This window comes from Parambassis ranga, chromosome 4, assembly GCF_900634625.1.
Source record: "Parambassis ranga chromosome 4, fParRan2.1, whole genome shotgun sequence".
NCBI classification, from domain to species: domain Eukaryota; kingdom Metazoa; phylum Chordata; class Actinopteri; family Ambassidae; genus Parambassis; species Parambassis ranga.
In genome coordinates, this window is record NC_041025.1 from 8094411 (window position 1) to 8106473 (window position 12063).

The 12063-nt window shown below is 46.7% G+C and overlaps 1 protein-coding gene across 2 annotated transcripts; it reads right to left on the bottom strand.

Moving 5' to 3' along the window:
* Nucleotides 1–279: 279 nt before the first annotated feature.
* arhgap45b (Rho GTPase activating protein 45b) lies at nucleotides 280–11683 on the bottom strand. 2 transcript variants are annotated; one of them, XM_028404819.1, is made up of 24 exons: nucleotides 11356–11683; nucleotides 10211–10460; nucleotides 9581–9763; nucleotides 7626–7766; nucleotides 7410–7494; nucleotides 6418–6490; nucleotides 6255–6330; nucleotides 5723–5854; nucleotides 5563–5624; nucleotides 5363–5473; nucleotides 5045–5125; nucleotides 4790–4957; nucleotides 4448–4585; nucleotides 4162–4358; nucleotides 3589–3704; nucleotides 3387–3473; nucleotides 3207–3308; nucleotides 2958–3121; nucleotides 2660–2848; nucleotides 2442–2579; nucleotides 1897–2168; nucleotides 1569–1806; nucleotides 1127–1226; nucleotides 280–1014 (listed from the first exon to the last, which is right to left on the bottom strand). In XM_028404819.1, the coding sequence occupies exons 1-24, from the start codon at nucleotides 11629–11631 to the stop codon at nucleotides 572–574; spliced, it is 3822 nt and encodes a 1273-aa protein (XP_028260620.1). In that variant the 5' UTR covers nucleotides 11632–11683; the 3' UTR covers nucleotides 280–571. The 2 variants fall into 2 exon arrangements, with proteins under 2 accessions (XP_028260620.1, XP_028260621.1); XM_028404820.1 differs by lacking the exon at nucleotides 11356–11683 and adding an exon at nucleotides 10837–11298.
* Between the last annotated feature and the right edge of the window lie 380 nt (nucleotides 11684–12063).

The window sequence follows — 12063 nt, forward strand, 5'->3', positions numbered from 1 at the left end:
TCTACATTCATGAAAACACAGTTCAGCTTTATCATTCTTACATCATTCAGTAATGGTTAGAGACGCCTTACCTTCTTTTTCCTTTTGAAAGGCATGCTGTCGCTGTGGACTGACGATTGTACAGCTGTTCTGTTGTTCTGTAGGTGTTGCCTCTCACTGCATTGAATAGTTCCTCCCCTGTACCAGGAAATAAAAATCTGCTACAACAACAGTACATGCGCTTATCAGATCTGTAAAATACAATAAACACAGAATAGGTTGGGGGAAAAAAAATACAGCTTCAAAATAAAAGAATTTTTATTAAAACTGACAAAATAACAAGGTAATACATGCAACATTTATAAGAAACTGCTAAATTATTTTTTTAAATTTTAGTAACGACATGAAGAGTTTTCACAGGTGCACACACTCTGAACAGAAAAAGACTTAAAATACAAACTGACATTTTAATCAAACTTGTTGAAATGAGAATCATTAGGCATTTAGGAGCAGTAAAGCATGTAGCTGAAAACATCTAAACTGATTAAAAAAGTTAAAATTTGATCTGGATGTACAGAACATGTGAATAATATCAGACAAACTCAGGCTCACTGTCCCGGTTTCTTGTCAGGGGTAATTTCTTTCCACACAGACGTGCCAGTGGAAGCCCGGACAGGCTGAGCACGGGGGAGTAAAGGTGGTTGTTGTTGGACTGGTTCACGTTTAGCTGAGCCAGAGAGGTGCTCAGATCCTGCTCTACTCCTGTGTCCTCATCTGGGGGCCCGCTGTCGGGCAGAGCGGGGGGATCACTTCCCTCTGGGTTCTCGTGATCTTGATCTGCAACTTGTTCTAGTTCGGTGTGGGCTGATGACTGACTGGACAGGTCCAGGCTGTCCCTGTAGCTCACTTGGTCGTCGTCCATGCTGACCTCGCTCTCCTGCTTCATCAGACTGCGGCTCCTCTGGCTGCTCTCGTCCGGTTCAGAGTCGGAGTCAGGGAGCTGCTCGTTAGAACCCAGAGAGCCCAAAGAACTTCCTGATTTGGACATAGAGCGGCGTTAAATGAGGATTTTCTCCGCTATTACCGGTAAGTCAATAGGAGCATTAAAAAGGAAGCATTTTATGAAACCTGGCCTTTATGAACCTACCACATCCCTCCTCTGTCTTATCAGACTCAGGTTTTTGTTCCTCTCTGCTGTTGACCTCTTCTCCATCAGCAGGGCTTTCCATCTTTTCCTGGGTGCTTTCCTGAAGCAGGAGAAAAATAAAAGGCTGAAAAGTGCTGGTCCATCCATATTATAAACAGTATGTCAAACATGCAAATCAGGGAGAAAAGTAGGTGTAAAAAGAGGCTGCAGCTGAAACAGGCACAACTGTGGGTGTGTTCTGTCTCTTACTTTTTTACTTTACTACAACCTTTAACACAAAGTGACATTCACCAAATGAGGTCGGCAGGGTACATGTAAAGATCCGTTTACCAAATCAAAAAGTACCATTTATTGTTTTACATTTACTGCCTTCAGTGTACAGCAGCTCCCAACATTTCAGCTGACATGCGCACGCACACAAACAGATCACATGCAGTCCTACCTGCTGAGCAGAGGTGGAGGCAGAGCGGGCCGGTTTGTTGGTCTGAGAAGTTTTGGATTGGAAGATAGAGGAATAGAAGACTATGAGGGCCTCCACAATGCGGGCCTGGTGTGGATAATCAACAAGAGAGGACAGGGATATCGTGGCTCCAGTTGGACGGGGACGCATTAGCGAGGGGCCAAACACAATCCCCAAGTTACTGGGGCTCATCTTGTTATCTTCCTCCAGTTCTGCGATCCTGGAAGGAGCAGGAAGAAAAAGGCAGATAAGAGAAGAACAAGCAGTTTCATTTCCCTTCCATTTCTACATGGCTGCTGTAATCACTAACTTTCTCAGGTGGCGAATGATGTAGCGCAGAGTGGACATGTTAGCCTTCGGCAGCTCTTTCAGAAGCTCTTTCAGACTGTTCACCAGGACTAGGACCTCTGGGTCGGTGTCAGGGCCCTGGTCCACCAGCTCAGGCCCTCTGACCACAGCTGGGTTGATGCTGCTGGACTCGGCCTCCTCTCCCTCTGGAGTGTCTCCTTCACTCTGCAGGCTCTCCTTGGCCAAACCCATCAGCTTGTTGTACAGTCGGAAAGGCATGATGGGCTCTGGCAGCTGAGGTGGTAGGAAACAGGAAAGGGCATTCGTGACCACTAAAAACATATATATGCTTATATACTCTGAATGTTTAAACTCTACTTTATTGTAATAAAATGTAAGAATTACTCCTTTATAATTACAGGCAACAGTCCCTTTATGTTTCTTTAGTGACGGATGTTAAATAGATCCAGTGCCAGTTTATTTATTATATCTCAGTTATATCTCCAGACCAATCGGCTGCCTTCTTCACTTGTTTCCATCTAGCTGCTACAGATGCAGCATGTGTACCTGTCTGAGGTAAAGCTTCAGGACGTTGCTGATGTCGTGTGGTGAACACTGAGACAGCTCCACCAGTTCTTTGCCATTCTCAAAGGCCTGACACAGTTTCTCCACACGAGTCTTCACCCCGTTCACCCTGTAGATGCCCTGCGAGGAAGAGGCAGAGGTGTAAACCTCAAAGTTCATCTATAGTCCCTTAAACATAAATTCCAAATGCGCTTCCTCACCTTCATCTTGACTGCCCGTCTCTCTATCTCAGAGATGCACTTGGTGATGATGAAGGGGATGCCGTCACTGGCACAGCTGGCCACCTGAGCGAACTCCCTGCCAAACAGCTGCAGTCGGCCCTGCAGCTTCTTATGGCCACACTGGATGGCCAGAGTCTCTAGACATCGCTTGTGACACGCCAGGAAACACTGGGAGGACAGAGAAAACACAGCTCGTTTAACTGCTGGCTGAGAACAAGCACTACATCAAGTTATACATGATGTCTCAGAGGAGGATGTTCGATGGTAAAAACCTCACCTCCTCACACTCGGCACCCTGGAAGTAAACGTAGCTGTCACATTCACGGCACTTAGCAGGAGTCCGCAGCTTCCTCAGTCTGTGGGTCTGGGCTGCTTTGGACAGGCTCATGTTGCGGAAAGGTCTGGTGGACACCACCACATCTGGATCCATGCCGTTAATGTCTGCACAGAACAAACCACGTCACACACACAGTCACAGAAAACATCTGATTAAACGTGCTAAAAGAGGACAAACTGGAGGACTTACTTGGAGTTTCAAATGAGCCTACGTTCCCGTCTTTCTCATCTGCATCTTCGTTGGACGACATCGTTCCTGTTGATGACGTCCGAGCAATTTTATTGATGTCACCTTAAATAGAAAACCACAGTGTGAACATGACCTGCTGAGGGGGAACAGACATAATTTAAAGTAGAGGTTCACACTGACTGGTGCTGGCAGTGGGAGAATCCAGGCCTCCATCTCCTCCAACACTGTCGTCGCTCACCGTTGAACCCCACGACTTGTGGCCCTGTCCTGGTATACGCATACAAATAATGTGATTCTACTCTCTATAAACACTACAACAGCATTCAAAGAACTACAGGTAGCAGCATAATCATCTCCCTAAGCTGCAGCAGGCTTCGCTTACTCTTGCGCTGGACCTCTGTGTCTCCAGCTGGCGTGTCCACGCTCATGGCAGGGCTGTCCGTGTGACTCGAATGTGTGTCTGTGTTGAAACTGTCATTTCTTGGTCTGTGGCCTTGTCTGCAATGATAAGGATTGGATATAGTTCATAACTGTGCAGGTACTGTATGTACACAGATAATAAGCCACTGGCTAAGGATTTCTCTCATGTCTGCATAATAAATATGAATATAAATATACTTCTGGGCAGCTTAGCACAGAGACTAGAAACACAGTAAAGCTGGTATAGGTATATGGTATAATTGTTACAGCACCTTTTGAAACAGAATTTACGTGTGGTACAAGATGCAGATAAACAACAACACAAACATTATATGTTAAATTAAATTTTAAAATGAATCAGAGGTAAGCCAACATTTTACAGACAGCACTGAGAGAGATATTCTGTAGGTGGAATATGGAACAACAATATAATGAAAAATGGCTGTTTAGGGCCGAAGTGCTCTTCTTAACACAGTCAGGACCTTCTGTGTTGACTCTGATTCTCAAAAGAGCCCAATGTGTGTGAATGTCTTACTGTGAGGACGAGCTGGAGGGGGAGTACGCCTCAAACGTGTAATGGACATTAGGTTGCTCAGGCAGCTGCAGGTCTCGCACATGGGCGGCGTACTGCTGTCCAGGGTCATACAGTTTACTGCTCTCACACAGAGTCTGGTAGTGGACGGGCAAGGCCACGGTCTGCATGTGCATGAGCTGGTAGTAGGAGATGGTCGCCTGGAGGAGGAAAGTCAGGAGTTTAGAAAAAAAAGGAACATTCACAGGTACGACACTAGCCTGAGGACTCTGAGTCTGTGTGTTCTGACCGAGCGGAGGGTCTGATCGCTCTGTTTGATGATGTCCTGCAGCTGCCTCAGCACGGTGACCTTCGTATGCTCCAGCTCCAGCTGCTGAGTGGTGGCATCAGCGATACATGTCTTATAGGTGGCCTCTGCTTCATCTGCCTGCACACACACACACACACAGACAGACTTTCATTTTAGGTCGGGTGCTATTTTTCATTTTTAGGTATAACACAAATAAAGACATGTGACACTGTGGTGACAAGATAAACATCATTTCAATTCCAGCACTGAAAAACAAGTCTGGTTCTTGCTGGAGAGTGAAATATGAGACACAGCAAAAAAATTGATGGTGTTGATAAGAACCTTGTTGCGAGCTTCTTCTTCCACTCGTTTCTTCTTCTCCACAGATTTTGCAGTAGATCCTCCTCCCTCCTCCTCAGCTCGGCAGGCGGCCGTTTTGGCCTTTTCGTACTCCTCACAGCGGACCACGTACACTTGCTTGGCCTTGCGCAGGTTTGCCTCACACTCCATCTAAACCAAGATGAACATAAACACATAAGTGTTTGTGGTCCTTTCAATTCTCAGACAAATCAGAGAAAGACTCATTAAAGATCTTACCAGTTTCCTTCTAGCTCGAATCCAGTGCTCCTTGATCTCCTTCCGCCTCTTCTCGTGCTCCTGTTTGCGCTGCATCAGAGGCTGCACACACAGTTAACACCAGGAGGTTACAAACTGCTGAGAAGTGTTGCATGTAAATACTACTCTAAAGGCCTCATTCACACCTGACGGCACACAAGGCGATGCACAGACCTTATCACTCACACATTCACATGTCTCTGCTTCAGTCTATGTCACTGTATCCAGTCAGGACATAGCAGATCAACAGGAGTCACCAATAATAATTATATAATCCATCATGGTTATTTACAGCTTTACCTGAATAAAGGTCTGGCTGTGCAGGGTGGTGTTGGCCTGCTGCAGCCCCACACTCTGCTCCTGGTCCTGCTCCAGAGCCAGAGAGTAGATGGAGAAGAGGGGCATGTGGGGCTGGAGGGAGCAAAGGTTTCACAGTGAGCAACAAGCTAACCACAGCCACAAAGCTTTGCATTTCATCAGAAGCAGGAAAAGATGTTTACATGTGTTATGCTGTGCTTGCAGGACTGATATAACCTCTGGAGACCTTTGGAGAACTCAGTCTCTGGCAAAAACAAAAACAAAAACAAAAGTGTTTATAGTCAGCTACAGATGTCACACCCCACCTTTACAACAATACTTTCTGCCAATTCAGGCACTCACCCAGTGAAGTTCTCTTTTCCACATATGTGATCAGGTCCTTCATGTACTTGGAAATAGTTTTGGCATAGAGAAGTGCAGAGTCCACCCCTCCCTCGCTGCGCTGGAGGATCACATCCACTTCCTCACCTCTGCCTGCACATGAAAACACACCAACCACAGGGCACAGCAATGGGTACAAGTAGGTTGCCATGACATCAAACTGTGGGCAGTAAGGGGGATCTGCAACATCCTGCACTTTATTTTTTTCCTGTTGATTGTGGTGACTGCACACTATAATGCCTGTACATTTTTACTTTTTCTCTCCAGTTATTGTGTGTGCCTCTTGCACTGCAGTGTTTACATCAGCAGAGGGAGACAACCGTAGGAGCTGAAGTTATGTCAAATATCAGTGGACAAAAAAAAACACAAATATTTTTGAGATATTTACATTTAAAAAAAGTAATATATCCACACAGGAAGTCAGAAGGACTGCAAGTGGTGTACATTTAGCATATGTCAGAGTGAAATGATGGCGAGTAATTGAAGGTGATACCCATGTCCTGCAGGTCGCTCCTAAAGTGTCCTCCGTCTCCTCCCTGGCCTGCTGCAGCGTACAGGTTCTCCATTGACTGCACAACACAGACATGACTCGTTACTGACTCAGTGGATAGTTCTTTGTATGTACAGCGATCAAAGTGTGGCTGATGAACACTCACCCGGCTCTTCTCTGTGGGGAGCAGGGACAGCAACGTGCTGCTGTCCACCTCTCCCATCAGCAGCTCAGACACACTGATGACGAAACACAAACACCACATTAGTGAAAATGGTTGACAGGAACACGTCAAGCAGATTTTAAAAGAGAAAGAAGGAAAGAGGAAGAGGTCTGGACCTAGTGTGAAACCTCTACAGGTACACCAGAGACAGGAAATGATCCAAAGAAGTAGCTTCTATCATAAGTGCATTTTGATCGTGTTACTTTTGTTTTTCTGGACCCTTTTATCATCTGTCTTATAACTGCTGCCAGACAACAGAGGCGGAATCTCCATTTTGGTGTTCGTGTTCATGGCAGAGTCAAACAAAGGAAGAGTGGAGGAGAGAATGAGGAAACAGACCCACCAGGCTGATTTCAACTGTGTCTGCCAGCTCACTTCCTCCTACTGCTCTGACAGTTGTCTAAACCTTAAAATGGCACTGGTAGGACAGAGGGTGCAACATGCTGCAACTATACTGAACAGTCAAATTTCCTTTGTGTGTTAACATAAATGTGTGATTATTATAAATACAAAAAGTGATGAAAAATCAGTTTTTCAATTCAGTGACGCACAACTGTTTTGGTTTTAATGTTTGTTGAGTATTTTAAATCATGTGAGTGTTCTTATGATTTACCACCGCTTCAGTCTGCAATCTGTTCATGTAACAGTCACTAAGTCAACAGCATTTTTCAAAGGGTTGGTTTTGTGTCATACAGTGAAGAACAACCACTTCCTGTTTTCAGCTTTTGCCTCATGCAAATATGTCACCATCACAGCACTTCTCTCTCATTCCCAACAACAACAGACTGCTTTTTTTTTTTAATGGTGCACAGTCTCACACAGGCACACCACCTGATCTGTAGCATGTGTTAAAAAAAGAAATGAAGGTACTATCTACAATCTTTGGAGCAACTTTTCACTGACACCAGGTTGTAACTTCATCATCTGCTACTTACTTGCTACTAAAAGCAACTGCAATGGTTTCAATTGCCTTCTCAAAGTCCTTCTTGTCCGCCTCGTTACAGGCCTCATAGTGGAAACCTGAAAAATCCGTGTTCAGTTGTGGTCAGAAAACACTGCTGAGAAAATGATGTCACACCATTTACAGGACAGTGCAGTGTTGTAAATGGCACTTAAATCTCCTGCATCCTTCCTCTGCACAACTGACTGACCTTTGACCTTGGATATGAGTTTGCCGGCAGCAGTGAGGATCTCCACGGTGTTCAGCAGAGGGTAGGTGTTGATGACCTGACGCAGGATCCGCAGCACCTCCCCCAAACACTCGTGGGCAATGGGACGCTGGCTCTCCTTACCTGGGTGGGACATGGAGACAAGTTAGTCAGTGCAATAAGACAATTAACACGCACCAGCTCGATTCACACAAGCACTCCATTTTTAGCTGCTGCTGTGTGTGTCAACGATACATTATCACTGGCAGTGCAGTTGTGAAAATGTGCTAGTTTGTGGTACATACAGGGAAAAACTAATGATTCTCAGATGTCAAACTGTCCTTGAATGCATTGGTAAAAATGACTTGGTGTTGCTAAAGAGGAAATAAAGCCTGCCACATGTTTACTGAAGAGATTGTTGATTTGCTGCTTTTAAAGGACTATGTGACTATTTTCATCGTCTTGCCATGCAAACGATCGTCTGATGTTTCTTCTTCAGACCCCGGCAGGTGACTACTACACACCTCTGTCTGTCACCATCTGTTAGAGGCTAACCTCAGACTTTTCTTTGGATGTTACTGCTTCCAGCCAAGAAAAAGCCAACAACAAAATGAGTACACTTTGCATTAGTATAAACGTAAAAGTATAGTATTAGTATAAACAGGATATTATGTGAAATTTAGAGGCCCTGATGGACAGACTTTTGTATAGCTCTCTACTGCATGGATGAAGACAGTTTGAGTGCAGACGATAAGGACAGAGATAAGAGGCAAACCAGTGGCAGACGGGCCAGGTTAAGACACAGTGTCAGCTTTAATGTAACTGGTGACACATCTGCAGCCTGCATCCTCATTTCCTGCTCACCCTGGTTCAACTTTTTCTGACGAATGTTGCAACCTCACACTCCTCTGTTCAACCTTTTTTCTGATCAAGGCAGCTGACGGAGGAGGACAAAGGGCAGTCGGCCCGCTACCCTCCCACAGTCCGTCTACAAAAATGTGTCAGAGTGTCAGAGCAGCGGGCAGAGCAGAGTGGATGTGGACTTTTCTATGGTTTTATGATCAGAGCCTCTTCTCCGTGGCTCGTGACAGGAGCATCACCACTTTATGAGAACACTTTAAACTAAAGGAGTAGATCCCGGTTAGGGAGCGTTGTTGATCATAGTCGCTTCAAATTGTGCTGCTGATTAAGAAGACGAGGCAGCGTGTCACAGTGACGCAGCCAGCCTATCAGAGGAGGAAGTTTGGACGAGGTCTTTCTGTCAGAGGCTATCCATCATGGCTTCCTGTTTAGAAAGCTCACTGTGGGTGGGGAACATGTCAGAACAGAGCCAGATAACAAAAAATACAAAAATACAATGCTCACTGTCTGACATGCATCTGTTCTAAAACAATGGCGCAGTGTGTGTGTTTAGCAGGTGGAATCAAGTTTAAGCATCGCTGCAGTGTGCAGGTAGAAGAGTATGCTGCTGCAGTACACAAGAAGCTGGCTTCCTGTTGAAGTGCGGTCGACTCAGTGGGTGCAGCGGAAACACAACCCTTCATGTGGGAGCTCAGAGACACTTGTGAGTTTGCTAGTGCAGAGTGGCTCCACCCTCATCGTGTCCTCTTCCTCTTCCCCCCGGTGCACGTAAAGCACACGTGTCTCTGAACTAAACTGATGTAAGGCCGATGGAAACGCATGGATCCCTCAAGTCCTAGTCATGCAAGGTCTTGTCAAAATGGAGCACAAAGAGGAAGAGAGACACCAAACAGCATTGTTCTGTCTGCAAACTAGTACGTGTTAGAGTGTCTGACCGAGTCACACAGACACATAAAACAATGGCAGTGTCACAAGCTGAAAACCATACCTGGCTTGACACAAACAACAAGTATGTTTGGTCTCCAGCTTCAAATCACATCCAACCATAGCACACGTCCTCAGACACGTTTCAGAGTTAAACATGAATCCGCTCTCACCCTCAGCCACAACAACATCCTTCAGCTTCTCCACAGCCTCCGCGAAGCGCGCCACGTCCCTCAGCAGGGCTGGGATGTCCTCCACCTCGATGACGGTGCTCTCCGGACTCTCAGACGGAGGAGTCGGGGTCAAGGCTCCTTTCCCTTGGCCTTTAGTGAACACCCACGACTGGAGCGGGAACCCTGAGGAGAGCAAAAAGACTCATTCAGCATTAAGACACTGATCAAAATCTTCATTAGAATATTTCCACAGTGCACATACTGACTTTCTGACAAAGAGTTGACTCAAAAGACAAAGTTACCAAGAACTCCAGTAACTTCTTGGAGCTAGAAGCCCGGCAACTGTTTCCAGGAAATAGTCTGACACCAGAAATCTTTCTTTTGCACTGTGGTTACCCTTTGTGTTTTCGAAAACATTAAACAAAAGGAGCTGATGTTTCCTTGTTTCTAGCCCCTATGCTAAGATAAGCTGAGAGTTTACCGGCAGAGGCTTTTATTGACAGTGTGACATGAGAGCAGGGCCCAACAGTTTAACTGCAAACATAAGATTTGATTTTAGTGGCCGTTTCAGGTGTGGGAGTGGGCTACAATCGAGCACATTTCATAAACACTGATGTTGTAAAAGTGGACCTGCAGCGCTGGCGTGTCTGCTCAGTGCGGTGGGCCTCCTCAGCGTGGCTACAGGAGACGGGCAGCCCACCCCAGGTATTGCTGCCAGCTTGCCGTGCTGTGTGCTCGGGGTGCCCGGGCAGGACAGGGAGGGGTCATGGAGCCCAGCAGAGGTCGGAGTGAGCATGGAAGAAGTGGAGGAAGATGAGGGCGAAGAGGAGAGGGCAGCATCGCCCGCATCTTTCCGAGGCTGCTCCTGGAGAATGGACAGCTGAGGGAGCGGGAGAGAAAAAGGCATGAGGCGTGACATCTTAAAGCAGCAGCTCTGTTGTTGGTAAACACACACATGAAGACTTTCACAAGATCCTGCATGTCATTATGCAATACTTCCTGACTCCAAGGCTGCATCGGGCGTGGCAAACTGAGACAAGTGTTGAATAGCAGAAATGTACTGCGTGGAGTAAGAACAGTGGAAAATAACCTAAACATTTACCACATAACAAACAAAAAGTCCCGAAAAAATGTTCTATAGCCTGTTAGTGCTGCTCATCCTCAGCCCAGGCCTGAAAAGTGCATCTTCAGCAAACCTGGCCAGACTACTTAGACACACAGGAGCGTCCCTATAACGTGAATACACATGAACGTACCTGTTTAAGCCATATGTTGTGTTTGTTGGGCAGTATGTCCAGCCTGTCCTTGCCTTTTGTTTCAGCTTTCTTAACTCTCTGACTGGTAGAGTAAGGATTGTAGCTACTTTTGCCACCACGTTTCAGCATGCTGCTTCCTCCTACAGCTCCAACCCCATTTTAAATCAACTCACAAACATTCACACAGCAGCCTGCCCCTGCTCTGACTGTAAAAACAAAAAACCAAAAAACAAAAAAAAACAAAAGAACATACATACAGCAGGACTTACACTGGCTGTAGGTGCCCACCTGAGCACCCAGCTCTGTGACACCGCTTCATTTTTAACTAGTCTTGAGATGAAACCTTGATCACAGACAACTAAACACTATTAAGAGCTCCACTGAAACACACACACAGACACAGACACACACTCAGTCCTGGTCCGGAGCACTCTCTGTCGCTTGTCCCCTCCAGAAGGTCATCTGACACACACGCGTACACACACACACACACAAAACCAGAAGTGATGCGCCACTCACAGATGGGGCGCTGCTCTGAGGCCCCGGGCTTCCTGCTCGGCTCTTCTTCGAGATGGATGGTGTCTTGATAAGTTCCCGCTTCTTCCTGAACATCTTCAGGGTGCCTTTGCCGTCCATCCCGACTTCTTTGAGTTTTACGCACAGCCCCCCCACCCACCCCCCGACTCGCCACTTGGGTGATCTGCCGCTCGCGCTCAACGGGAACTCAGTGCCATCCAAGCTGACTTTCAGCCACGGCAACGGTCTGTCTGTCTTCCTCCTCCTGCTGTCGCTCATCGAGCCCGCGCAGGCTCACTGACGGAGACAGCTCACCGCAAACTGTGCCTGTGCGCTCCCGGCATCCGCTCTGCGCGCACGCTGAGTTTCCTCACGGGGGGAGGAGGAGGAGGAGGAGGGGGGGGGGGGGGCACAGAGGTTAATTACTCCTTTTCCACAAAGTTCTTACGTGATTGCTTCAGCTTTGTTTACTCTCCTGGTAACTCTTTCGTAGACGCATGCTTCCGCGTAAAATGAACACTCGTTTGAATCGATTCTTAGCTGCTGCGCCACGAACCAAACAGAAACATGTCGCCTTGCTCCAATTCACAGCAATCAGTCCATCCTGACACACGTGCGTTTCCACCATGTGACCCTCCGCCTCTCTGTGCACCTGCTCCACACACTCCAAATTAAAGCGCTCCATACCAGGAGGCAGAGACATGGCCGATA